At 42.1% G+C, this 27,262-nt stretch overlaps 1 protein-coding gene across 1 annotated transcript in view; it reads left to right on the top strand.

Annotated features, from left to right (window-relative positions):
- The window catches only part of ATP13A4 (ATPase 13A4), a 98,051-nt gene that overhangs the window by 48,382 nt on the left and 22,407 nt on the right, over nucleotides 1-27,262 (top strand). Inside the window, exons 3-4 of the mRNA XM_032594584.1 lie at nucleotides 14,349-14,522; nucleotides 26,930-27,076. Coding sequence (XP_032450475.1) covers nucleotides 26,963-27,076 — 114 coding nt within the window. The 5' untranslated portion in view covers nucleotides 14,349-14,522; nucleotides 26,930-26,962. The remainder of the gene's footprint in view (nucleotides 1-14,348; nucleotides 14,523-26,929; nucleotides 27,077-27,262) is intronic.

Genomic DNA, 27,262 nt, shown 5'->3' with positions numbered 1-27,262 from the left:
TGATTAAAAAAGAATGAGCAAAATATACTGATATTCATATAAGAGTGTGTAAACTTTCCCCTCTTTTATTGTGAAATATATTCTTATATATATTAATATTATATATTATATATATATAAAATGCACGAATACTTTTGTACAGATCAGTGGATAATTATAAGGTGAACATTTATTAACCATCATCTAGGTTAAGAAACAGAATAATGCCTAACCAGTTTAGAGAAACCAGTTAGAGGGGAGCATTAGTGTGATATTGTGAAATTTGAATATGGTTTGGGTATTAGTTGAGATAAAAAAATCACTGACCTGGAAAAAATGGAGGCCAGTGAATGAAAAAAGCAGACTGTATAAGAGCATTTACAGTATGGTTTCATTTCGGTTAAAGAAACAACATATATGCAGTAAGTTGTTAATTGTGGTGATCTCTGCGTTGTGGGAATGTCAAGTTTTCATTGGTATTTTTATTTTCTGATCTTTAAAGTGTGCTTGGGGGGTTGCTTGGACAGCTCAGTCAGTTAAACATCTGACCCTTAATTTCGGCTCAGGTCATGATCCCAGGGTTGTGGGACCCAGCCCCACTTCTGTATTAATAAAAGCATAACGCCTCCCAAGACGATGTCACAAATATCTGGCCCAGCATTTAGTGTCCCGAATTACTCTGTATCAGTTGGGTGTGACATCCCAGGATATTAGAAAAAGGTAGATATTCTGGTCTCCTTTATGTCCCACTATTCTCCCAAACAATTTTCCATTCTTACCAAGTTACTCATTTCCCTATTACTTACCCTAATTTCGCCTTTTGCCACATCTGTCCATTTGCTTGAAATTCCTCAGCAGGTTAGGAAGTCCCTTTTCTGTCAGTCAAAACCAGAATCATGCATCATGGCTTGACGGTGACCTCTTACTGAATCGCGAGAAACCTTCCCCGAGGCTGTGCTCAGTTCTGACTGCCAGTTATGGAAATGAATCAAGTTGTCTTGTCACCCTGGGGAATGCTGTTGCTCGGTTGGTGAATCTGGAGCAGTGGCCAGGGAGTCACCCTGTGACATGGTAGCCCCCTTTCTCCGAGCCAAGCATGGGGCTTCCTGCACGTGGCACACACCCTTTCCCAGAGGGCTGAGTTCTCCAGCAGGTGGTCTGCACGGTACGGTGGCACCAATCTGCACAAATAGTGCAACAAAAACCATCTTCTATTTTTCTTTCAAATGATAGAGCTTGAGTGAGGGCCACGTGGGCAGCTTTGAAGTGGAAATAGGCATCTCCGTAGAAGGAATTTATGACCTTAGAGGGGCACCTATGAGGGGAATGCAAGCTGTCACATACTTAGTATCGGGGAAGTTCTTATTGTTACAGTACTTACAGGTATCCAAATTTAGAGGGATTCAGGAGATCATATAATCCAACCCCCTCTCTGACAGATGGAGAAACTGAGGCCCAGAGAGGGAAAAGGGATTGTTGTAGAGGACCGCAGTTCAGACGAGAACCCCATCTCCAAGCCAGTCTTTTTTTTTTCCTACACCAGTGGTTGTGAAATTGTGGGCTCTGACCCTTGATGAGAGTTAAACTTATTGCTTTGGGTCCAACAAGCATTGGTGTAATGTCTATAGGCAAAAGTAGAACTCAGTCATTTGAGAGTGTATGGCATTTTTTTTTGAAATGTCATATGAGTGTGAAAAAATACATACAACCACTTTAATAATAATTCAAAACCCATATGACCGTTGCCTGAGTCAGAAAATGGAACACCACTAGCCCTCCAGAGATTCTCCTGGGGTCTGCCCTAACAAGGACCCATCTCTGTTGTCCCTCCAACCCCCATGCAGAAGTAACCTCTCACGTGGCTTGTATAATTATCATTTTCTTGCCTTTTAAAATGTTTTTTTCTAACTATGTCTGCATCCCATAACAGTATTTTAAAGGTTCAGATGACTGAAATCATACTGATCATCTTCTTTTGTATTTTGCTTCTTCGGCTTATTATATTGGTGAGATGTATCCATGTTGCTGCACAAAACTGTAGTTTATTCATTGTCAGGGTGTCAGAATATAGCATTGTAAGACTTTACTTTTTAAAAAGTTAATTTTGGGGCGCTTGAGTGGCTCAGTCATTTAAGCTTCCGACTTCGGCTAAGGTCATGATTTTACAGTTCGTAGGTTCAAGCCCTGCATTGGGCTCTGTGCTGGCAGCTCAGAGCCTGGAGCCTGCTTCGGATTCTGTGTCTCCTTCTCTCTCTGCCCGTTCCCTGCTCACACTCTGTCTCTTTCTCTCTCTCTCTCTAAAAAATAAATAAATACTTTTTAAAAAGTTAATTTTATTGTTGGTGGACTTTTAGATTGTTTCCAGCTTTGAATTTTCCTTGTTTGTGTCTCTTGGTACACAGGTGCACAAGTTTCTGTAGAGAAGATACTTACGTATAGAACTGCTGGATCACACAGTGTGCATATCTTTAACCATACTATGTGATGCCAAAGTGCCTTCCAAAGAGGTCTTGACAATTTCTCTCTCGCCAACAATGTGAAGCAAGGGTTCCTCATTATAAAAATGGGTGGTAATCATTGTTCTCTCACATGCTTTCTGTTCATTTCCACTACATGGAAAGTAGTGACCCTCTCAATGAGAAAGCTAGGTAATATAATGCTTCTAGAATGGTTTTTATCTACACAGGCCCTTGTTTAGTCATATATATATATATATGTAGATATATATGTATATATGTGTATATATAGATACAATCAATATATTTATATTGATTTTATGTTGTTTGAACAGGTAGAAATGGAGCTGTTCTGGTTGAAAGGGCAGTGTTTTGTGGGGGCGTGTGTGTTAAGTGGGAGGGAGCTCAGAGTACACCTGGGCCCCAGCTCAATGTCTGGCACATGGTGTAATTATTAGTAGGGTTATCTGAAAATGGAACAGCCTTCCCCAGGAAGTAGAGTTTGCTTCATTGCTGGTGTGGGAGTTCCATATTGTGAAAGAAATACAGGATCGGGTCATTTCTGATCTTTTCTAAAATCTTATGGTAAGTGACAAATAATCATACCTGGGGAGAAAGACATATTACAATACTTGGGAATATAATTTATTATCCAGATCAGTTGTCTATTGATCAAAGAGTAGGAGTCCGACTGACTTTGGAAGGAGATCATTGCTTTTCCTAGGCTCTCTTTCTATATGCCTTGGTTTAAGAAGTCTCTTAAGATCTCAGCTTCCTGAGGCACCTAGGTGACTCAGTTGGTTAAGCATCTGACTCTTGATTTCGGCTCAGGTCATGATCTCACGGGTCATGATCTCACAGAGAGTTGGGCTCTGCAATAATAGCACGGAGCCTGCTTGGGATTCTATCTCTCCTTCTCTCTCTGCACCTCTCACCTTCGTGCTCTCTCTCAAAATAAATAAACATTAAAAAAAAAAAAACCTCAGCTTTCTTCCCTGAAAATATTTGACTGGATGTTTGCTGTGATTCATCAAGTTGCAATAGTCTATGATTACCATTTTTGGCTTTTCTGTTTACCAGTCTAAAAATATTCCAATCTAAGAAATTACAATATAATTGGATCCATTTGTGCACTCAAACAGTATTTGTGGGCCTATCATGTGCTGGGAACTGTTCTACTCTGTGCCAGGGATCCCGCAATGAAAAAGACAGAAGTTCTGCTCTTGTGGAATATTGCCAGGAACAGATCACAAAAAAAACTAAATAAAAATATCAAATGGGGATAAAGGGCTTGTAGAGGTTTAAAATAGGATGATGTGCTACAGAGTGATTGGGTGACTTCCTGAGACCATGTGGTCAAGGAAGCCAAAATCTCAATGATAAGGAGGGGCCAGATATGTTGGGGCACCCCTGAGGGTTTAACAATTAACCTTAAGTCTAATCGCCCTCACAATAACAACAGTCTAGTTTTGAATAATGTTTCCAACCACTGCTATTCCATTTCAGTGTCCTAACAGTTTTGTGAGGGAGGCATAAGTGTTCTTAACTTTTAAGTGGGACAATGATTTCCAGATGATAAAACTAGTAAGTGGCAAAGCCAGGTCTTGACTTCAAGTATTTGGTTCTTCTTACACGTGGCTTTTTCCCCTGCTCTGCCCAGTCTTGGGTGTTTACACTGTTCAGTGAGTAGACTGCCCTGACAGGATGGTAGCCCTACATACAGACCTGTCTGTGCTTTGTCTTACGTCACTCAGGTGTCACCAGAAACATTTTAATTTGAGCACCACACGAGAACCTAGAATATGCCTCTTGCCCAAGATTGCCAGACCAGAAGATTAGGATGTTGCTGGCAGAAACCACCATCTGGTTGCTGGGTGGAGTCCCTCGTGCCTAGTTCCCCTCTCTCTGCAGTTTGAAGCTTGTGAAAACCTGTTTGAGGGGAACCTAAGAACGTGTCTGAGCAGCACCTCAATTATGTCAAATAGCTCAAATGTGAGCAATTAGCAAGAGTTAAGCCCTGTCCCCCATGACACCTGCCAGATGACGATGTCAGACAGCTGAGAAGCAGCCTGGGGGGGGGGGGGGAGCGTGGTGGGGTGGGGGAGGGGGCCGAGTTAAGTAAGAAGGACCTGACTCTGTTATCTATCAGAAGGCTGACGAAAGGTACATTCTTTAACTTCTTTGAACCTTGCCTTCCTTATTTCTCTCCCACCGCTGAAATTAACTTTGTTATAGAGTTTTGATGATTAAATCAGAATGCGGGGGTGCCTGGGGGGGCTCAGTCTGTGTCCAACTCTTGATTTCAGTTCGGGTCATGATCTCATGGTTTGTGAGTTCCAGCCCTGCACTGGGCTTTTCACTGACAGCGCAGAGACTGCTTGGTATTCTGTCTCTCTCTCTCTCTCCCTCTCTCCATCCCTCCCCTCATGCTCTCTATCAAGATAAATTGAAATAAACTTAAAAAAAAATGTTTAAAAATCAGAATGTGGAAAAATATATATTTAGGGTGACTGGGACATAATAGAAATTATTTACACAAACTATGTTTTCATGAGCTTCAGCCACGCGAGGTGGACAATTATTGACGGGGCAGGTTGTTACCCACCCTGTCTGCCACTGATGGCTGGAACACTTTGCTTTTCTGCCAGCCAACTGGTGTCACAAAGAGGAGTTTCCACAGCCCAGGCTGGCAGCATCCTGGGCTGAGAAGAAGAAACCCTGATTAGCTGAAGGACACTGATGTCCCACACATGTCTGTTCTTTTTGTTTCCGTAACCAGATTGCTGCCCAGCTAGAAAGGCCATGGACAGCAGCCTCTTCCCCTGACTTGGCCTGAGGACACCCCCTTTTAGGGAAGCCAGGAGAGGTCCACTTGCTGGTTGGGGAGGGGCAAAAATGGAGGTGTAGATTTTAAGTGTTCAGCAACTTTTGGCCACCAGCTAGCTGGAGTGGAATACACATCCCTGATTCCCAAAGTTCCATCCCAAAGTGAATTATCTGGCCTGACATGACTAGGCTAATTGTAACCCCACAGTACACTGACTTGTTACACCTTAAACTAACATCTTGTTCTGAAATATACTCCCTGTTTTCACACTCCGTATCTTTTGCTCAAGGCTGGTTCCTCCACATGGAATGCCTCTTCTCCTACCCTCCTTTCCTGAGTATTGAAATTCCAACAGTTCTCTCCAAGTCCAACCTCAAGGAACAAAGGTCCTGGAATGACTTCTTAATTATCATCTTAGTGGGATCGCCTTACCACTTGAAACTCATGGCATTTTTCTCCCAGTGTTTTTCAGATGGCGCTTAATGTTTTCTGCTCAGAGATATATTTTAATTAATTAATTATTAATTGATTTAATTCATTATCTCCCTTGTCAGCCCCTGGAGGGTGGGGAATTTATACTCAGCAGACCTACTTTACCCATGGCCTTAGACATGGTAGGCAATTTGAGTTGAACTTGAGCAAAGACACTTGAAGGCTTTATGCTGGGAGGTAGCAGCTAAACATTTCTATGATGAGTTCCTCCATTCTGGGGCCTGACACCTAACACAGGAGTCATTCCACTGTGTGCCATAGCAGTTGTGTGAGGTAATGCTTTGGCAAGAGAACTGGGAGTCATTGGCAAGAGAGATGACATTCCAAAACTAGGAATGAGCGAGAAGTGAGATTCCAGAGCTGGGAATGAAATTGACATTCCAGCTGTCTGTCAGAGGACAGTGAATGGCAGCCAGGTCACTTAGATCCCCAAAGGGTCCCCTCAAGGCTCACGCTTGCCATGACTCAATGGATGTCAACATTGTTAATGGAAAATGTGACTCAGCTCTTAAGTAGTGATATCTTTCTTTATTTCTAAAGTCATTTTTTTAGTTAGTATAGTGACATCTCTTTATCTATTTCTAAAATAATTTTTTTTGTAAAGTAATTTCCAAACCTGTGAAATTATCATAGCTCACTCACAGGTAATTGTGCACACACCTTTTGGTCCAGAGCAGGAGCCTGGGCAGCAGATGCCCAAATCAGTTTGTTGTACACACCCCAAGATGTTGGTTTTCCTCTGTGGAAGGTAAGGAGTCCATAAAACTCAGTCTTATCTTTAGCATCTTTTCAACCCCCAGAGACAGACAATAAGATGGAAAAAGAAAAATGAAAGCACTTGTTTATGTTATTTTTTTAATGTTTATTTACTTTTGAGAGACAGAGAGAGAGAGAGAGAGAGAGAGAGAGAGAGAGAGAACATGAGCAGGGGAGGAGCAGAGAGAGAGATGGAGACACAGAATCCAAAGCAGGTTCCAGGTTCCCAGCTGTCAGCACAGAGCCCAATGAGGGGCTCAAACTCACAAACCTTGAGATCATGACCTGAGCCTCAGAAGTTGGGTGCTTAAGGGACCGAGCCACCCAGGTTCCCCTGAAAGCACTTGTTTAGGAAAGCCAGCCTTAGAGATTGATGTGAGTGTAATGCAAGTGAAACTAGTTAACATTTCCTAATGACAAAAGGCAGGGCAGTATCTTGGGGTTGTTTATGATTCCTCCTCTCCCCTCTATGCCCCCCACCATGGAATGGTTTAATTTTTAAAGGGTCAGAGAAGAGGCTACAGTTAAACTTGGGCTAGGAACAAGAAGAGTAAGGGTTCATTACCTTCCAGACCTTCCTTCCTCCTTCCCTCCCTCCCTCCCTTCCTTCCTTCCATCCTTCCTTCCTTCCTTCCCTCTTTCCTTTAGCACAATCACTCACTTATTCATCCATTTAGCATGTATTTACTGAGTGCCTACTACATGCAGATAATGTGCCAGATGCTGGGTAAACCATACTGGAGGAGACAAACTGGAAAGGATCCTAAACTGATAGAACTCAAAATCTTGTGGGAGCTGGAAAGGAGGGAGTTAGAGAAGCAAGCAAAAAATTCCAAGTACACATTGTGAAAATGGTAAAAAAAAATATAAAGGGTGGGTGAGATCAGGGGCTTATCATTATACAGGACATTAGCTACTGCCCCTCTGAGACGGACACACTTAAAGGAGGCTTAAACAGATGAGGGGTAGCCAGCCATGGGAAGACCCTGAGGCAGGAAAGGGGTCTGTGACTGTGGCTGGCATGGCAGCACAGAATGAGGCAGCGGGAGAGTGGCTCTGTTTGGGGAGGGTGGCAGGTGCCGACCACAAGGGCAATTTGCATTCTCTCTTAGCACCTCAGTTTCCTCATCTGCAAATGGGCTGCTGAGTCCATTATGGGTCTTGAGTGACCACTTGGCATGAAGTGCAAATCCTTCTTTACCATCGATTTCAGTATCAACATCCTCTGGCTCTCCTCTGGGTGCTGAGGAGGACATGGTAGGTACTGGGACCTAAAGACCTGTTTAGGTTAGTTAGGTGGGGGGAACTCAAATACCTATGTGGTTTATCAACCTGAGCATTGTTTGAGGCCAGAAAAGTTTTTGCTGTGGAGGTTGAGGGGCAACGGTGTCCTCTGCACTGTAGGATGTCAACTGCGTTGTGGGATACTTAACAATGTTTCTGGAATATTCCTGGGCCCAGAAGCTATGTCAGTAGCACCTCTCACTCAGTTGAGAGTGACCAAAAAGCTCTCCAGCTATTGCTAAATGTCACCTGGGGACAGAATCACTCCTAGTTGAGAATCACTGGCCTACAGGGTGAGGTTGTAGCTCAGATGAGCAGGCCCAGTAGGAGATGAGAAGTGCATCTGACATATGGTCTCAGTGTTCGGGAAAGGAGAAAACATGGCAGGGACCATGGTCCAAGACCCTCTCATTACTTGTCTATGTTGTGTTGTGTTATCTCAGCCTTTCCATCGGTTCTTTATAATAACGTGATGACCCCATCACCCCAACAAAGCTAGGACCTTGATGATAGTCTACATTGCACAATGTGGCCCCACCTTGCCTCAGTAGGGGTAACCATTGTCCTATATCATGTCTTCATCAATTCCTCACTTCCCTTTCGATGTAACTTTCTTTTATTTAAGTGTATCCCAAAAATACATTTGAATTTCATTGCTTTTAACTTTTTAAAAATGTTCTTTTTATTGATGTAATTGTTTGCACTGACTTTTGTCACTTCCTAGTTATGTCACTGGGAGTCAGCCATACTGTGGGGTGTTGCTGGAGTTGATTTGTCTGAAGTGCTGTGTAAGATCCCATTGTATGAATGTACTGCAGTGCCTTACCCTGTCTCCCACTGGATGGTTTTGGGATAGTTCCTGGGTTATTTGGTGCTCTCCAGCTGATTCTTCCAGTGCTGGGTACAATGTGGGTACAGTGCTGTCACAATTTCTGATTTATTAAAAAAATTTTTTTTCATGTTTGTTTATTTTTGAAGGAAAGAAAGAGCAGGAGCAGGAGAGGGGCAGAGAAAGAGGGAGACACAGAGTCTGAAGCAGGCTCCACGCTCTGAGCTGTCAGCACAGAGCCTGATGCGGGGCTCGAACCCACAGACCGCGAGATCATGACCTGAGCTGAAGTTGGTCACTTAACTGACTGAGCCACCCAGACGCCCCAATTTCTGATTTATTTTAAAGAAAAGATAGAAGTCAGAATTTTTATGTGAAAGTGACTGGGGGACTAACATAAAGTTTTAAGAAATGCTTACCAGGCTGGCGAGAAACCTGTCGACAGGCCATTTTTCTTGAGCCTCCAGTTTAAGATTTCCGGATTAGGTCAATTCGGGTTGAGAGCATTTCGCTTCAATCTAGAAGTCAAATGAACTTAGAGGAGCCTGGGGAAGTCATTCTTCTGCATGAAAGGGTGTCAAGCAAGAAACTACTGAGGTGAAAACTGGAATAGGGTAGGGTTGGTGGTTGGGATAAGCAGTGATGTAAATTGCATTCATGTAGCATAGTTTGTTGTAGTTGCATGAAAATTACAGTGAAACATTCTCTTCACATCCCAAATTTGGAAATAAGGGAAAAAGATTATCTTAAGGGAGATAAAAAAAAAATCACTTACACTTTCAAATATTTAATGATGCCAGTAAAGAAATGCAAAATTGTCTTAAAGAGAATAAATGGCTCCCAGGCTAATGGGATTTGAGTGTAATTTGATTGAATTAATTAATATGTTCAAAGAAGGCATGTCAGTCAGGGTGGGAGATGGTCAGAGAAGAGTCCTTAGCCCGTTTTAAGCACTATGCTGGCATACGGCTCCCCTGGCGGGACAATCACACTGAAAATGGTGGTGTTGGGAAGAGAACAAAGTCTTAATACCTACCCATATATTCATCTCATCGTGTGACTGTCACATACATCTCATTCTCCCATTCCGACCAATTTCTGGGACCTGGTGAACTTGAATCTTCCTGGAGAGAGGTGTTCTGCTAGCAGTCTCTGGGATTAGAGGGCTTAGAGCCACTCTCAGGACCTGGTGAGCCCCCAGATGATGACATTACCCTACAAGGCTTCTTGAAGTCAGCCAATGTCCTGCTCACATCACGCTCTCGTGTGCATTTCCAGGAGTATTGTCTTCACATCTCTACAATCATTAAGTGCTCACCTAGTGTCAAACCCTAAGTACAAGTACAGAGTATAACCTCTGGAAAGATCAGTCTTGATTCAGCCTTATAAACCTTGTAGGTCAGGTTTTATCCAGACTGTGGGAACTCCCTGAATCTATTTGGAGAAGATTATTTATATGCATCTGTGTGTATTTTTCTGGGGACAGGGTCTATAGATTTTTAAGGGGTTCTGTTGGCTGAGGTAGTTGAAATCATTGCTTTGGGGAGCATAAGTTTGACTTTTTGAGTATAGGGGTTCTGCAGGGAAGAAGATCTGGACACTTGGAAGCCAAAGTTTAAGCCCTTAGGAATGCAAAAGACCTAGATCTTCAGGGACAGAGAGAACAGAAGAATCTGTGGGTAGAAAGGGAGAGGAAGAAAGGGACAATGTGCTATTTCATAATGCATCTTGACTGCCATGAGTGTAATAGTCTTTTGACATTTTCTCAATATTCTTTTTTTTTTTTTTTTTTTGGCTGATTGATTCCCTTTGTAGGAGGTAAGGGTGGGGGAGTGCAGAGTGGCAGGGATGGTTCCCTTAAGGATTTTCAGGGACATGGAAGGCACTCCATGGCATAGGAAATAAACCGCTACGGGATCATAAAAAACAGTACCATGCTAATTTTTGCATTTTTTAAGCCAGTATCTGTTAATGTCCCTTTAATGTAATTTGCAGTCAGTACAACTCAAGTCAGTACAATTCAACTCACTTTATTTTTTTTCAATATATGAATTTATTGTCAAATTGGTTTCCATACAACACCCAGTGCTCATCCCAAAAGGTGCCCTCCTCAATACCCATCACCCACCCTCCCCTCCCTCCCACCCTTAAACTCACTTTAGTAAGCAATAATTGAACACTCCTTGTCCACATTATTCCAGTCTTTCTACTACCAATGGATTATTGGCCATGAGCTATGAACTGATCTTGTAGTGTCCACAGAACTGAGAGCAGGTAAGCTTTTAAAGCAATGCTCTAGGGGTACCTGGGTGGCTCAGTCAGTTGAGCATCTGACTCCTGATTTCCGCTCATGTCATGATTCCAGGGTCATGGGATCGAACCCCATATTGGGCTCTGTGCTGATAGTATGGAGCTTCCTTTGGATTCTCTCTCTCTCTCTCTCTCTCTCTCTTTCTCTCTCTCTCTCCCTCTACCACTTTTTCCTGCTTGCACGCTCTCTCTCTCAAGTAAAAAAATAAACAAAATAAAGCAACACTCTGGTATAACTAGGGGATACTCACCTGGCCTGACTGTCTACTTCTGTTCTGCTGTTCCAGTGTTCTTATTAATAGCACCCAATTCAGAGGACAATTTATATAGTCATCCCTCTATATAACCCTTTTATTGCTCTAACCTTGTTTGTTCTTATCATTTATGTGACTCTCTTCCCATTAAGCTAATGACCTCCTTGGTAGTAGAATCATTGTCTTTTTTTTTTTTTTACATTTTTTTTTTTTTTACATTTTATTTTTGAGAGAGAGAGACAGAGCACAAGTGGGGGAGGGGCAGAGAGAGAGGGAGACACAGAATCAGAAGCAGGCTCCAGGCTCTGAGCTGTCAGCACAGAGCCCGATGTGGGGCTCAAACCCACGAACCGTGAGATCATGACCTGAGCCGAAGTCAGTTGCTTAACTGACTGAGCCACCCAGGCGCCCATAGAGTCATTGTCTTATTCATCTCTGTGTGTAGCACATGTCTGCTCTTTGGTGGACCCTTAAAAATTATTTATTTAAATTGAACTGAAATTCAAGACAGAGTGAAAAAGGTCCTTAGAATGGCAATGACCAACTTACATTATCCTCCCATGCTGCAAAGGTCTAGACTGGAGGTCTAGTTTTGAGTTACTGATGAACTTTACCGCTTTGAGAAACTTATTTTGTCTTCTTTTTCAACTAAATGGGAGAGTAGGTGGAAAGTGCTTTGTGATGGACTTTGAAGTACTCAGAAAATATTAGCTGCTGCCATTGTTACCAATAATAGTTGCTAATAATATCTATTACATATAATAACTTTAAACTTCAGTTTTCTTAGCTGGAAATTGAAGATAATAATTCCTGCTTACATTATTTTGATAATGAACATGAATTTACTTTGGAAACTATAGAGGGCTCTCATTGCATAGCCTGTAAAAAAATGCATGCTAACAGGGAGATTTGTGCTTCTAGAATTGCCATAACTCAGACATATTACATGGAGGGGGTAGCTCAATTGACTGACAATATAAAGAAGCTTTTAAACATAGCCTTCATAAAATATGATACAATTTCTCGGTCATTGGGTAGAAAGTTGACCTATTCCAAAGTATAGGAACATAAAAAAGCACATGGGAAAATTAGATGGGATGGACTTAGGACAGGTATGGGATTTAGGATTGGGATCCTGCTCAGTGTGAGCTCAAAGAAGCATTGCTTCAGGAATCATGAGGGGACAGAACGATTCCAGACTTGGCAGTTGGAGAGCAAAAGCTGGAGTTTGGGACAAAAGAGGATTCATATCAAGATAGACATTCTAGTTTGCAAAATCAGCCAAGAGCTTATGTTTCTGAGTTAATGTGAATGTTTCATCAAAGGCATGCCAAATGTGGACAATACCTAAGGCAGTCAGCCAGCACCTGCATTCACTGCTTGCTAATAAGAGGAAGGCACCCGAAAATTACACATGAAAGCAGCTTTCAGCCAACGATCTGATAATGCAATCTTTTCTGATAATGCAATCTCTATCAGGTGAGTCAGAGAAGATGGCTGATTTAAAGTTGCAAGTTCCATGGAGAGTGTGATGCTAAGTGAAATAAGCCATACAGAGAAAGACAGATACCATATGGTTTCACTCTTATGTGGATCCTGAGAAACTTAACAGGAACCCATGGGGGAGGGGAAGGAAAAAAAAAAAAAAAAAGAGGTTAGAGTGGGAGAGAGCCAAAGCATAAGAGACTGTTAAAAACTGAGAACAAACTGAGGGTTGATGGGGGGTGGGAGGGAGGGGAGGGTGGGTGATGGGTATTGAGGAGGGCACCTTTTGGGATGAGCACTGGGTGTTGTATGGAAACCAATTTGTCAATAAATTTCATAAAAAAAAATAAATAAATAAAGTTGCAAGTTCCAGCACCCTTGTTATCCTAACAGGCAATCCGAGCAGGGGCAGAGCCATTGACACTAGGAATCCTTAGATCTAAATGCCAATAGACTAAGGGGTAGAATTTCGGGTCTACTTCTGGGCAGATGGTCAGATGGTAGCAGCAGCAGCAGCAGCAGCAGCATAAGCAGCAGCAGCGGTAAATGCTTACATAAGCACTTACCCCTAGTAACCCATTTAATTTTCACCACAGCCCTGGGAAGTGGGTATGATCACCGCCCCCATCTTACGGATGGCAAACTGAGGAACACAGAGGTTAAATAACTTGCTCAAGGTCACACCGAGTAAGTGGCAGAGTTAGGCTTTGAATCCAACGTGCCTTGGTCCAGAGAATGTGCTGCTAACCAAGATGCTCGACACTTTTGGCCATCATAATCAGCGCAAAGTATACCTATGACTTTGTGTGATGTAACTGTGGGACTGAGGCCATAAACTTCAGATGGTTGGTTTTCCATTCTGTCCCAGGCTCTACTTGAAAGGAGGAAGTTTGTCCAGATTATAACTTTATTAGAGGTATAAGACTCTTGTTCATATTTGTATCATCCGGGGCCTCATATCCCCTCCCAGCTCATGGCAAGAGCTCAATAACCCATGTTGTTTCTATGGATTTTCCCCGACTCTGTAAAATTCTTTTTGCTACTGAATAAGAGAGGAGGGTGGTAATGCACAGCTCCACCCCAAATACCTGACAGCCACTTGACACTTAGTTATTCCTCCTCTTGTGGGTCAAACACTTTGATCACATCCCGACACTATACTCAAGGCTCGTTTCTGTCCTGCCCATGGAGTTGCTGGTCCCAGCCAAGGGAATCATCCGTTGCTGCGGTCATCTGGTCCTCCTGTCACAAGGCTCATGGTCATGCCTGTCAAGGCTGTGGATCAGACCTGGGTTTGAATCTTGGAAGCAGAACTTCCTAGCTCGGTGGCCTTGGCCAGGTCTTTCTGAGCTCAGCCTCATCGTTTATGAATGAGGGTAATCTTATCCCATTCAGGGGCCGCTGGCAAGACTTAAACAAGATAACATATCATCTAGCATTGTGCATGACACAGGGTAGTCAGGTGCTCAAATTATAGAAAGGGAGTTTCACAGTTTGATGGCGACTTCCTGGAGGCTTGTGATCCTGTGTTCCTTTGTCAGGGATCCTTCTCCATGTTCTCAGTCTCTCCTCAACTACTTCAGTCTCTGCCCCAGTTTTATACCAAAATCCCAATTGGTTCATTTGCTGTTTATTGTGCGTAACCAATATTTGGGCTCACTTTGGTTCTTCCCCAGGAGCTATTTGGCTACCGGACTCAAGGCTGCCGGAAAACCCTCTGTCTTGCTGGATCCATCTTCTCATTTGGGATCCTCCCCTTGGTGTTTTACTGGAGACCTGCTTGGCACGTGTGGGCAAACTGCATCCCGTGTTCCTTGCAAGAGGCAGATGTCGTGTTGCTGAGGACAACAGTAAGTGTGTATCTGGCTTTGTACTTGGCGGCCCTTTCTTTTCCTGGACATCTCGTTACAGGATGGCTGTGAGGAGATGTGCACATGGCAAGTTCCATCACAGCCTTGCGTTTTATTTACCAAGAACTCAATAATTTATGTATGGTGGGATCTCATTAAAAAGGCCGACTTCACAGGGCATTCCTTTTAAACTTGTGAGTTTTATGAATATTACAGCCTGAATAACCATCTTAATAGGTACAAACAATGGGTAATGTGAGGTAGCTGAGTAGGCTACACACTGCAAAATTCACATGGCTCCTTTCCCCTGTCCTGATGTGTCATACCTATCCTAGTCCCCCTGGAACAACTCTGCAGGAAGGGACCAGGAGACGTGGGGAGGAGCCATGGTCATGTCGCATCCTGCAGATATGCTCGGGTAAAAAATGCAACCATCTTGTCCTGAGCTCATTGTCTCTCTCTGCTAATTCAAGGTCCTGGTATTAGGTGAGTTTCCCTGAATTTGCTCAGCTAACAATTCCTCCTGGCACTCATTACACTTAGGCAACGTGTGTCATTCCTGTTCCTGCTGGACTGTCAGCTTCACAAGGGAAGAGATCATTTCCAGCTTGCCACCCGCTGCATCCTGAATTCCTGCATGTGGTAGGGATTCCATAAAGATGTGGTAGCTGACAAGCGGAAGTAGATATTCCTATTGGTGGGAGTCAAAGTACAGTCTCACAGAGGACACTGTGCTGACTTTTCTGGCTGACTTTTAGTGAGTGTTTCTAACAATGCGTCAACCTAAATGACCCAGAATGACAACAAAATTCTTGATAAGGCAACTTCTGCTGGGCTGTTAACTTTTGTATAGATATAGATATAGATATAGATATAGATATAGATATAGATAGATAAATACTCTATTTAATGCAGCAAGAGGAGAGGATAGCAGTGAGTCTTATAACCACAATACAGGTGATAGCTGAGGTACCGCCACCCAAGTTCCACTCTGGCTATCAGGGGGCAATGATCTTGCAGAAGTGGAAACAACCTCAGACACAGAAAAGCTTTCTGCCTTTCTGAGTGCACCACCAGACTGTTCAGATGTGAGAATGTCTGGTTGGCTGAGCTGCAGCCTCTGAGATTGCTGGCAGAGTCAAGGCACAAATAGGAATGGGAGGAAATGAGCAAGAAAATGTCAAGGGAAGGGAGGAAAATGAAAGAAACGGAGAGTACGGTTGGTAAAAGGAAAATGAAGGAGGAGAAAAGAGAAAGAAAGATCTAGTAAGAATGTTAGAAATAAAAATAAGTGTCAGGCCGTCTGGGTGGCTCAGTCAGTTGAGCATCTAACTCTTGATTTTGGCTCAGGTCATGATCCCAACGTTATGGGCTCGATCATAACCTGAGACAAAATCAAGGGTCAGATGCTTAACCTACTAAGCCACCAGGCACCCCTCTCTCTCTTTAAAATAAAACTAAAGGAGTGCCTGGGTGGCTCAGTCGGTTGAGTGTCCAACTTTGGCTCAGGTCATGATCTCACGGTTCGTGGGTTTGAGCCCCGGCGTCGGGCTCTGGGCTGACAGCTCAGAGCCTGGAGCCTACTTCGGATTCTGTGTCTCCCTCTCACTCTGCCCCTCCCCCACTCATGTTCTGTCTCTCTCTGCCTCTCAAAAATAAAGAAACGTAATAAAAAAAATTTTTTTAATAAAATAAAATTAAAAATTAAAAAAAAAAAATCAAGTGTCAACCAGCAGGTAATGATGCAGTTTGGGATTTGGAGTCAAGGCGTTTGACCTCTAGTCCTAGCACCTTGGATGTGTTACACCTCAGATGTGTTACCTAACCTTTCAGGACCTCAATTTCTCCACTTGTGAAATAGGCTTAGTGAAAGTACTTGTTCTTTCCTGAGTTGGTGTGAGGAGGAAGTGAGATTATGTATGTAAAAGCCCTTTGCAAACTATAAAATACATGATCAGACCATTTTGATTATGTGTGTGTATTATTGCTGAAGCAGCTCCGAGAGCTTGCTGTACAGAAGAGCATGCTACAGGCAGGTGCCACATGTAAGCTGCCCTGCTTCTCTGGATGCTGTGTCCTCCCCTTATTAGCAAGGAGCATTCCTTTCCAGGACAGGAAACTTGGGGAACAGGTCCAGTGCCTGGGAATCCTCAATATTCATCCATGCTCAATAACGTCACCTTTCCTGGTTGCATGTGATCCACTTCATAACTGGATATATATTGGAAAAATTTTACAAAGCTCTGGTGCCTTAGGGAGCTGTGTGCCCTCCCCCTCCTCCTCTTCCTTTGTCTCTTTCAAAGCCTTTTAAACCCCTCCCCCATTCAACTGCCCTCCACAACTAATCAAAGCCGCGGAAACGAGCTTCAATCTTGCCTTTTTCATCTTGATTTCAACTTTAATTTTTAATTACCTCCTCTTATGTGTCATTTTAAATGGATTTGCTGTGCGAGAGACTCTCCAAATAAATGAGGTTCTAAATTAGTCTTTATGTAATTAGACAAGAGCTCAATTATATCAAACATTCTTACTATTTGAGCCTTAGATAAAAATGAGCTTTGGGCACCAATAGTTTATAAGTGTGTAGCTAGGTTATTTGCATTAAAATGACACCTTAAACATTTTTACTTGAATTGTATTACTATAGCTGGACCGTAAGGACTTCACATTAAGGATGACTAAGAAGACTCCTACCTGAAAATGTGTTGTATATTTATTTTCCATGTTATTAAAAAATCAGTACTTGGTATTTATCATCAATCTCACACTGGTAAGATTACAGATCATTATCACAGATACTGATTAGGTAGTCATTTCTTAACATTAAAAAAAAAGAGGGGGGACGTGATGTACTGACTGAAAGTCCTTGGCACTCAGTTTATTTCCAGTTCCCCATCTCTTATTAAGCACGTCTAAGGGTGAGATTTTTCCAAAAAGGTAAGAGTAATTGCACTTTTATTTTATAATTTAAAACTGGCATTTTATTCATTATTCATCTACTTCTGAATTTTAACCAATATCTGTAGGGTTACCACATTTCTATGCAAATATCATAATTTATATTCATTGGTGTTTTGAATTCAGATGCTCCTGATGATTTCCATAGTTTTCATCTTTGTTATAATTACAGATGTAGTTTTTTCCTTTGTCACATGTTGTCAAAGACTCATAATGTGCAGAGGAGAACGTGATGATTGGTTACTAGGCTGAGTCAGGGTGTTGTAAATGGGGAGCATTTTCCCTTCAGTTCCCTCTAAAGATGTCAGGGCTAGGGGCTTTAGTTAGAAAACTGAGAAATTCTGCAAATCAGCCACGCAAATGCATCCCACATCCCACCAGCCTGCCAGGATGCCCATCAGCTCCCAGTGCTTGTGTTCTCATGTTCTGGATCCCTTCCTCATCTCTCCCTCCTCCTGTGTAGCCTTGTCTCTCCAAACCCATGTGCTTCACATCAACACCATTTTCTAAGGGAGCCAGACACATTTTGTTTATGCTTTTACTCGGAACATTTCTTCTGATATTCTCTATCCTCTTCATTCATTCAATTATTCATTCATTCAGTAAACAATTCCTGAGAACCAATCATGTGCCAGACATTGTTACAGGTACTGGGAATACAGCTATGAGCAAAGCAAGTGGGACTCCACGTCCTGTAAAGTGACATTCTGGTGAGGAGTCAACTCATACATGCATGCACACACACACACACACACACACACACACACACACACATGCACTCACACACACATGCACTTTCTATAGAGCATAGAAAGTAGGTGTTCTACCTCTATTTATTAAAATCTACTCATTCCTCAGCCATCTACCACCTTTTCCATCGTTGATCTATTCTCTGCCTCAATTCTGGAGGGAATTAATTACCTTTCTTTCATTCTCTTTTAGCTCCATATTTTCACCTCAGGCTGCTATAATGCTTTTTGCAATCTGCCTTGTATTAAAATGCTATTCATTTCACATTTTATAAAACAGCATCTCACTGACAATTTCATAGAATTCCCATAACGACTCTGGGAAATGGGCATTATCATCTATCTCTATTTTACAGATGAGGGTATAGAGACCACCTTTGCAGGCTATTAAGCCTAGTAAATCTCCGTCGGGCTTTCCCTCTCTCCTTCTCTCCCTCCCTCCCTCCTTCATAAATTTGATGAGCACAGGTTGTATGCCAGCCACAGTGGTAGCTCATGGACAGGGGGTGGGATATAATAATTAGTAAAATCAGAGTTCTTGACCTCATGAAATTCATTAGATCACTACACAAATAAATGCAAACATCCAACTGCTAGAAGTGCTACTTAGGAAAGGTTCATGGTCATAGTAGGATTATAAAATAGGGTTCTGACCAAGTCAAGAAAGCCTGACGTCTTTCTTGAGATCCAAAGGATGATGGGTCAAAAGGTGATGGTGGCTGGTAGGGAGGGACACATGGGAAATGGTCCAGGAAAAAGGAATAGTGTGGACAAAGCACTTGTACCTGTCTTCTGACCCTCTAAACCCAGAATTTTTTCCCACCATGCTGCATTCGTTTTTTTAATAGTTTTTGCTTTTATTAGATTATAGGCTTTTAGAAGGCAGTAACTGTGGCTTACTTTCCATTCCCCACAATATCTAGAACATAGTTGCAGCAGGTACTCAATATTTATTTGATTTGATTAAATGAATTGAATTTAATCTGTAATGAATGCTCTTATGATTTCTACCGGCACCTTCTTACACAGATGTTAAAGCGAAAGGTTCATGGTTGAGAAAGTAAGAGAAGATAGTATTATGTTTCTTTCAGGTACACATTCTGCTTCTGAGTCTTATTCCCCCAGCTCCCATTTCAATGGTTTTTCCTTAGACATTTGGCCAGAAAGCCCTGAGATTCTGTGGGCTTTCCTATCAAAAATGATTCTTTTTTTTTTTAATGTTTATTTATTTATTTTGAGAAAGCAGTTGAAGGAGTGGCAGAGAGAGAGAGAGAGAGAGAGAGAGAGAGAGAGAGAGAGAGAATACCAAACAGCTCTTCACTGTGAGCACATGAGATCATGACCTGAGCCAAAACTGAGTCAGACACTTAACTGACTGAGCCACCCTGGTGCCCCTCAGAAATGATTCTGTCATGACAAATAGTTTTTAAGCCATTATCCTTCATAACACAGGGCTTTTTATTTACTTACTTATTTTTTTTAGTGTACTCTTTAATCCTCATCACCTGTTTCACCCATTCCCCTCACACCTCCCCCTCTGGTAACCATCAGTTTGTTCTCTATAGTTAAAAGTCTGTTTCTTTGTCTCTCTCTTTCCGCCTTTGCTTGTGTTTTTTTGTTGTTTGTTTCTTAAATTCCACATGCATGAAATCATATGGTATTTGTCTTTCTTTGACTTATTTCACTTAACATTGTACTCTCTAGTTCAACCCATGGTTTGCAAGTGGCAAGATTTCATTCTTTTTTATGGCTGAATAATATTCCATTGTGTAATATACCACATCTTCTTTATCCATTCATCAATCAATGGGCACTTGGGCTGCTTCCATAATTTGGCTATTGGAAATAATGCTGCAATAAACTTAGGGATACATATATTCTTTTGAACTCATTTTTTGCATCTTTTTCCAGCCAATAGTGGAATTATTGGATCATAGGGTAGTTCTATTTTTAATTTTTTGAAGAATCTCCATACTATTTTCCACAGTGGCTGTACCAGTTTGCATTCCCACCAACAGCATACGAGGGTTCCCCTTCCACCACATCCTCACCAACACCTGTTGTTTCTTGTGTTTTTAATTTTAGCCATTCTGACAGGTATGAGGTGGTATCCCATTGCTGTTTTGATTTGCATTTCCCTGATGATGAGTGATGATGAGCATCTTTTCATGTGTCTATTTTCTATCTGGATGTCTTCTTTGAAGAAATGTCTGTTCATGTATTCTGCCCATTTTTATTTTTTATTTTTTTATTTTTTAAAAATATTTTATTATTTTTGGGAGAGCGCAAGTGGGGAAGGGGCAGAGAGAGGGGGACAGAGGATCCAAAGTGGGCTCTGTGCTTACAGGCTGACACCAGTGAGCCTGATGTGGGGCTTGAACTCATGAGCTGCGAGATTATGACCTGAGCGGAAGTCGGGCGCTCAACCACTGAGCCACCCAGGTGCCCCTATTCTGCCCATTTTTAAATTGGATTATTTGTTTTTTAGGTGTTGAGTTGTACCAGTTCTTTATATATTTTGGCATGTTTTCTTTAATGGTTGTTTTATTTTTAAGAGAGAGAGAGAGAGAGAAAGGGTGAGTGGGGGAGAGGCAGAGAGAGAGGCAGACACAGAATCTGAAGCAGGCCCCAGGCTTTGAGCTATTTGCACAGATCCCAATGCAGGGGCTTGAACCCACAAACCACGAGATCCTGACCTGAGCTGAAGTTGGACACTTAACAGACTGAGCCACCCAGGCACCCCTATATATTTTGGATACTAACCCTTTATTGGATATGTCACTTGCAAATATCTTCTCCCATTCAGTAGTTTTGCTGATTATTTCCTTTGCTGTGCAGAAGCTTTTTATTTTGACATAGTCCTAATAGTTTATTTCTGCTTTTATTTCTCTTGCCTCAGGAGACATATCTAGAAAAAATGTTGCTACAGTTGATGTCAGAGAAATTGCTGCCTATGCTCTCTTCTAGGATTTTTATGGTATCGGGTCTCACATTTAGGTCCTCAATCCATTTTGAGTTTATTTTTGTGTATGGTGTAAGAAAGTGGTCCAGTTTCCTTCTTTTGCGTGTTGCTCTCCAGTTTTGCCAGCACCATTTGAGAGACGGTCTTACTCATTGCATATTCTTTCTTCCTTTGTCGAAGATTAATTGGCCATATAATTGTGGGTTTATTTCTGGGTTTTCTATTCTGTTCCATTCATCTCTGTGTCTATTTTTTGTGCCAGTACCATACTGTTTTGATTACTAACACAGGACCATTTGTATTGTGATTTACAGTTGCATATATGTTGCCTCATTTGGTCTATTCTGGTAGAGATCATTTTTTCCCCATTTACAGATAGAAGCATAGAGAAGTTCAGGGAAGAGCTCAGGGTCCCATAGCTGTAAGCAGTGAAAGAAAAACTTCTATTGAGAACAGAGCTGGAGTTGGAACTGGAGATTTTTTTATCTCCTGGCTAGTGAGAAGACTCCACAGAGGCAGTAGTATGAAACAGTTGAAGAGTAGAGTCTGGAGCCTGACTGCCTGGGTCTCATTCCCAGTGTTGCTCTTGACCTACTTTGAGCAATGTATTAGCTCAGGCTGCCATAATAGCACACCACAGACTGGGTGCCTTAAACAACAGAAAGTTATTTTCTCACAGTTCTGGAAGCTGGAAGTTCAAGATCAAGTTGCTGGCAGGGTTAGTATCTGGTGAGATCTTTGTTCCTGGCTTGCACATGGCCGGCTGCCTTCTCTCTGTTCTCACGTGGCAGACAGAGCTGTCTGGTGTCCTCCTCTTCTTATGAGGGCGCCAGCCCTATGGGATTAGGACTTCACTCTTATGACCTCACTTAACCTAGATTACTTCCTAAAAGCCCTATCTCCAAATGCAGTCACACGGGGGGGGGAGGGGGCTAGGGCTTCAACATATGGAATCAGTCCATATTGGGCGAGTTACTTACCCTCTACTCTGCCTCCACTTCCTCTTCCTCATATGTTAAGAGTGGCTAACAATAGTATCTGCCTCATTACCATGAGAAATCAATGAGAAATACATGTAAAGTGCCGTGATGAATCTGTGCCTGGCATGGAGTCATTTCCTGGACATTGGTTACTACACACTTTTAAAACCAACTTTAACTTTTTGTTACTTTTTGCTACACGCTGCATCTCCAGATATTTCAGATGATGAGCCAGCTAACTCACTACTCCCTCTTCCCTGAGAAAATGATCGTAAAAACAAAGCACTCAGTCTTTCCAAAAACGTATGCTGAATTGTTCAGGATATTGACATAGATACAGACACAGCCTTTGCTGTGTCATATAACTTCCCTGCTTTGTCCACGCCCCGCCCCCCACCACCTCATCCCCTTTTTTGGTCAACATGTTCCAGGAGTACTGAGACAATAATTTTGTGTAAGATTTTTTCCAATGCTTAGAACTTTCTTTCTCTGTTTTATAACTAAATCCTACATTCTAGGCAATGTCACCTTTTTCCAGCTAAGCCACTTTGGGAATATGAGGTCAAGGTGTCAAGAGTATCAGTGGGTCTGGCCAACAGGGGGAAAAGGAAAGAAAAAAGGGCCACTTAAATATAAAAAGAACAGTATTTTGCCCAAGTCATGGGTCTGCAAAGGCAGCATGGTGTTTTAGAAATAACTTGAGAAATGTTATTATTGCTTTATCTATCCATAATCCTCTAAGCACTTCACCTTAGTGAGAGAGTTCATGCTCTTTAGTGTTGCAATGTATCCATCTCCAAGCGAAAAGTACTGGAGTGCTGGTGTCTTTTTGGAACTTTGCAATGGGTTACTTAAGAAGAAATTCTTTTTTTTTAAATTTTTTTTTCAACGTTTTTTATTTATTTTTGGGACAGAGAGAGACAGAGCATGAACGGGGGAGGGGCAGAGAGAGAGGGAGACACAGAATCGAAAACAGGCTCCAGGCTCCGAGCCATCAGCCCAGAGCCTGACGCGGGGCTCGAACTCACGGACCGCAAGATCGTGACCTGGCTGAAGTCGGACACTTAACCGACTGCGCCACCCAGGCGCCCCTAGAAGAAATTCTTAAGGCAATCTCAGGAGTACATTTTGGGTAGCAAACTCCTACACAAGGAGGTAAGTCACAGCGTTGGTGTGAACTTAAAGTGACCATTACACTACTTTAAAATTCCAACAGGTAAGATGCTTATAACAAAAGGTTGTAAGAAGATAAGCAAGGCCACTCACTTGGTGCAACTAGAAAAGTTAGCCTGGCATTTCTAACTTCAGAAAGGGCAAGGCCACAGGAAATCAAAAATGCCTGGTTTTCCTCCCTGTACCTTTCTTTCCGGGGCAAACTGAGGTCATCTGTTACATTCAGTTCTTTGAAATGTGCTCTTGAATTATTTTAAATTCTGCTCTTAGAATTCAGCTGATTAATTCTCTTTTGATAAAGAGAAGGTAAAGCCCCCTCAATGTTAAAAGTCTAGATTGGCCAGGCAAATAGTTTGGATTATTTGCATTGCAAAGCAGTTATTTAAAGTGGTTGGCTCCTCAGGTGCAGTTAAGTCTCTTAAGGATCTTTACCTACTTGAGAGAGCTGGGAAACAGGGGTAAAGAGGAAATAGCCATTTCCAGGCAAAAATGTTTCTTTTTCAGAAGGAAAAATAAATTGGAAGACTCTCAGAGACTCTCAACAATTCCTCCAAGGGAAAATTAAGTTCCTATTTACAGAAAGAGCTCAGAAGCAACATGCTGCAGAAAATGAGGCCCAGAGCCATAGGCCAAGGAGCATTTGTTACACTCAGCTACTGGCCAGCCCTTGGACCAGATGCATTGTGTATTATTGCGTTTAATCCTCCAAGCATCCATGAAATGTGGTATTCTCAACCCCACTGGCCAGATGCAGAAAAATTCGGCTCAGAGAGTTGCCATGATTTTCAAGATGGTTCACAACTGAGGCTCAGGAAGGAGCCTGTGTTCTTTTGTTTCTGGGTAACACCAAACTGAAAACTAGGGGACGTGGATGATGTTGCCTGGAGTGACCACCTCACCCTGACACATTTTTCCCTCCATTTCTTTGCCTTTTTTTTTTTTGTTTTTTCTTAAAAAGTTGGGTAGATTTCTTAAAAAATATGAATGATTTTACAGTCTTTAACATAGTAATAAACAAGAGAAAAGTCAATATTATCGCCTTACTGTAAGAAAAATGGTGGTCTCACTAAAGTATCCTTCCTTAACCTATTGAACTGTACTTTGCATTATATAGAATTGTGGGTTATAGGGCTTGGGGGTAAGAAATAAACTTAAAGGCACAGATACCTAAACACCTTTGATTTAATTATGGTACAGGCTATATAATAAGATGGAGGCCTGTAGATGAATTTTGGTCTCATGCTTGACCAGTCTAAGGCATACAGTTTGCGCATTGGATCACCACGGGCCTCAAAGAGCTTGGGAGTTCTAGTGTTCCATTTTGCCATTCCCTTTTTAGGCATTATAGTCTAGAGGTCTGTTTGCTGTCACACAGGGCCAAAGAGAGACAGCTTGGTTTTAGGAATCAGATTCTCTGCTGCCAAGAGAGCAGAGATTGTGAGAAACTGGATGCTATTTGTTATATGGTATAGAATTCAAGGTAATTTTCATACATAAGCCACAGAAACCATGGACAACTTGTGGAAACAAAGAGGAAGGAGCCAAGATTTAGAGTGGGAAGACCTGGCTTCAGGTCCTGCTTCTTGCCTTGCTACTCATACCAGACTGGCCTCGTCTGAGCCTCGCTGATAGAGTGCCTGGAACATAAGTGTTAAATAAGTGTTAACTATTTTCATTATTATCTGATATTCAGAGGAAACTCACTCATAACAACATCATAAGTGGTCAAAGGTGTAGCCGTATAATGGTGAACTATGTCAATGTCAAGGTGTGTCCTATGGAGTTGTTGCCTATCTCACAATACCTAGAACATGCCCAAGTTCAGTGGCTCAGTCATTAGAAATTGAGTCATTTTTGGGCTCTGAAGGTAACTCTATGCAAATCTGGTTTAATTTGACTTTTTTTTTTAAATGAGGGTAATAGTCAAGTTTACTGATTTTTAGAATTAACTTCAAATTTCTATTGTTTCTTCCCCTCCTTTTCTTCTCCTCTCCCCTCCCTTCTTCTTTCCTTTCCTTCTCTTCCCTCATCTTACCCCCCTTTATTCCCCACATCCTTTGCTTTGCTTTCCCCTCTTGCTCCTCCACCCTACCTCTCTGACTTCCTCTGTCTCAGTCTCTGTCTGTCTCTCAGAAGCTGTGTTAGATCTGGCTGAGCACAGATACCCATCAAGCACAGTCCCTGCCCACAGTCCAAGAGGAGTGATAAGGTGGGCAGGTAAAGAGGAATGCAATGAGGTAGAATGTGGTAAGAATTTCAAGTAACCTTATAGTTTAGGGGAAATATCACCAAGAGAAATTAGAACAGTTCTCATGATGTGAATTTTGAGCTGGGTCCTACAGGATGCTTTGGATCTAGCCCCGTGAAAGCTTAAAGAGAGTAGAGGAGGAAGTGTTTTCCAGGCTAAGGAAGCTGAAGGAGCAAAGGCATGGAGGAGGGCTTCTCTGGAGGAGAATCAATGTAAGAGATTAGCTCCAAACAACAATATATCTTCTCCTTTCTGTCCTTTTGCAACGTCAGCTGAGATACTCTTCTTGGCAAATGTGGGTGTGGTGGAGACAATTCCCAGCTCTGACCTATATTCCTTAGGCATTAAATTGTTTCCCAGGCTTGACTTCCCTTACTGTCGTTCCTCGCTCCTGAGGTGTACCAGGTATCCTAGTGGCTTTTATGCATAGCATTTACCCATTCAGATAATAACCACAGTTATTATCACATCAGTCTCTAAGGGACCATTGTGGTACCTGTTACTTAACCCAGTGCTGCTCACTCTAGTTTTATTCTCTGATGAAATCGGCAGTGAATGTGAAGGAAGTGGCTTCAGTTAGGGTCATGCAGGAAGGTGCCGCCTTGAACCCACCTGTGCTAACCTTTTGACACTTACCCCTGGGCACCTTCAATCCACACATTCAGGCATGTAAAAACATCCATTCACTCTCACTGGGCAGGTCACAGTTCACCACATGGATGGGGATATATGAGACAATAATACATGGTTCCTACCTTTCAGATGGTCTAGACAAACAAGGAGAATACATGGCAGAAAGTGATTAGGAGCACAAGAGAGGGGCAGCTAGGATCTTTTGGAGTGAGTATAGTGGTAGACCCTCCTTCCCCCTGGCAAGACAGTATTACAGGGGCTTTCCTGGAAGAGGTAGAATTGAAGTTTAGCTTAGAAACCCTGAGATGGTTTAATTGACCTGGTGTCCTCAACCTCAGGGACCTACAGAAACCCTTTTGAGTGCTCGTTTGTTTGTAAAGTTTTGCATCTGGCTGTGGCCTCATGGATTTGAAGGTTATAGCAAGAAATTGGCTCTTTGCTAAGAATTTACCTCCCTCCTCTTGAGTTTTGTTATATATGCCATTGCCTCATATTCACACCTAGATTCCTCAATAAATGACCATAGGTTTTTTTTTTTCCTTCAAGGCTTTATATCTGCCAGCTTTCATGGGCATGCAACTTTGTGTAGAATGTTTATTAAGTCCATAAATTTACAGGATTATATGAAAATGATGTTTCTCAGGTTGAATTTTAGCTTGATGACTTCTCTTAACTTCATGGGGTTTTGGTGTCTATTCCCTCAGGATGAATTCCACACTTACTCATGGAAAAAGGTAATGTGGATCTACTTGTCATCATTAAACAGCACGTTTGGTGTCACTCCTGACCACCCTCTCATTACAGATGAGGAGGACATCATAAATAGAGCCATCAGAAAGCCAGACCTAAAGGTTAGTATATTTATGCTAACTGCTAATGCTAAAGAAATTTAATTCTCTCCCCAAAATTTAAGGTTAAGTTCAGATCCTCCACCACACCAATCCTCGACAGTATACATAGAACATTATAAAGAACATGTACTTTGGAGCTGGACAGAACTGAGTTCAAATCTCAGCTTCATCCTTCTAAACTGTAGA

This window comes from Lynx canadensis, chromosome C2, assembly GCF_007474595.2.
Source record: "Lynx canadensis isolate LIC74 chromosome C2, mLynCan4.pri.v2, whole genome shotgun sequence".
NCBI lineage: Eukaryota > Metazoa > Chordata > Mammalia > Carnivora > Felidae > Lynx > Lynx canadensis.
Note: the sequence above shows the minus strand (reverse complement) of the source record. Positions and strands in the feature narration are given on the sequence as shown.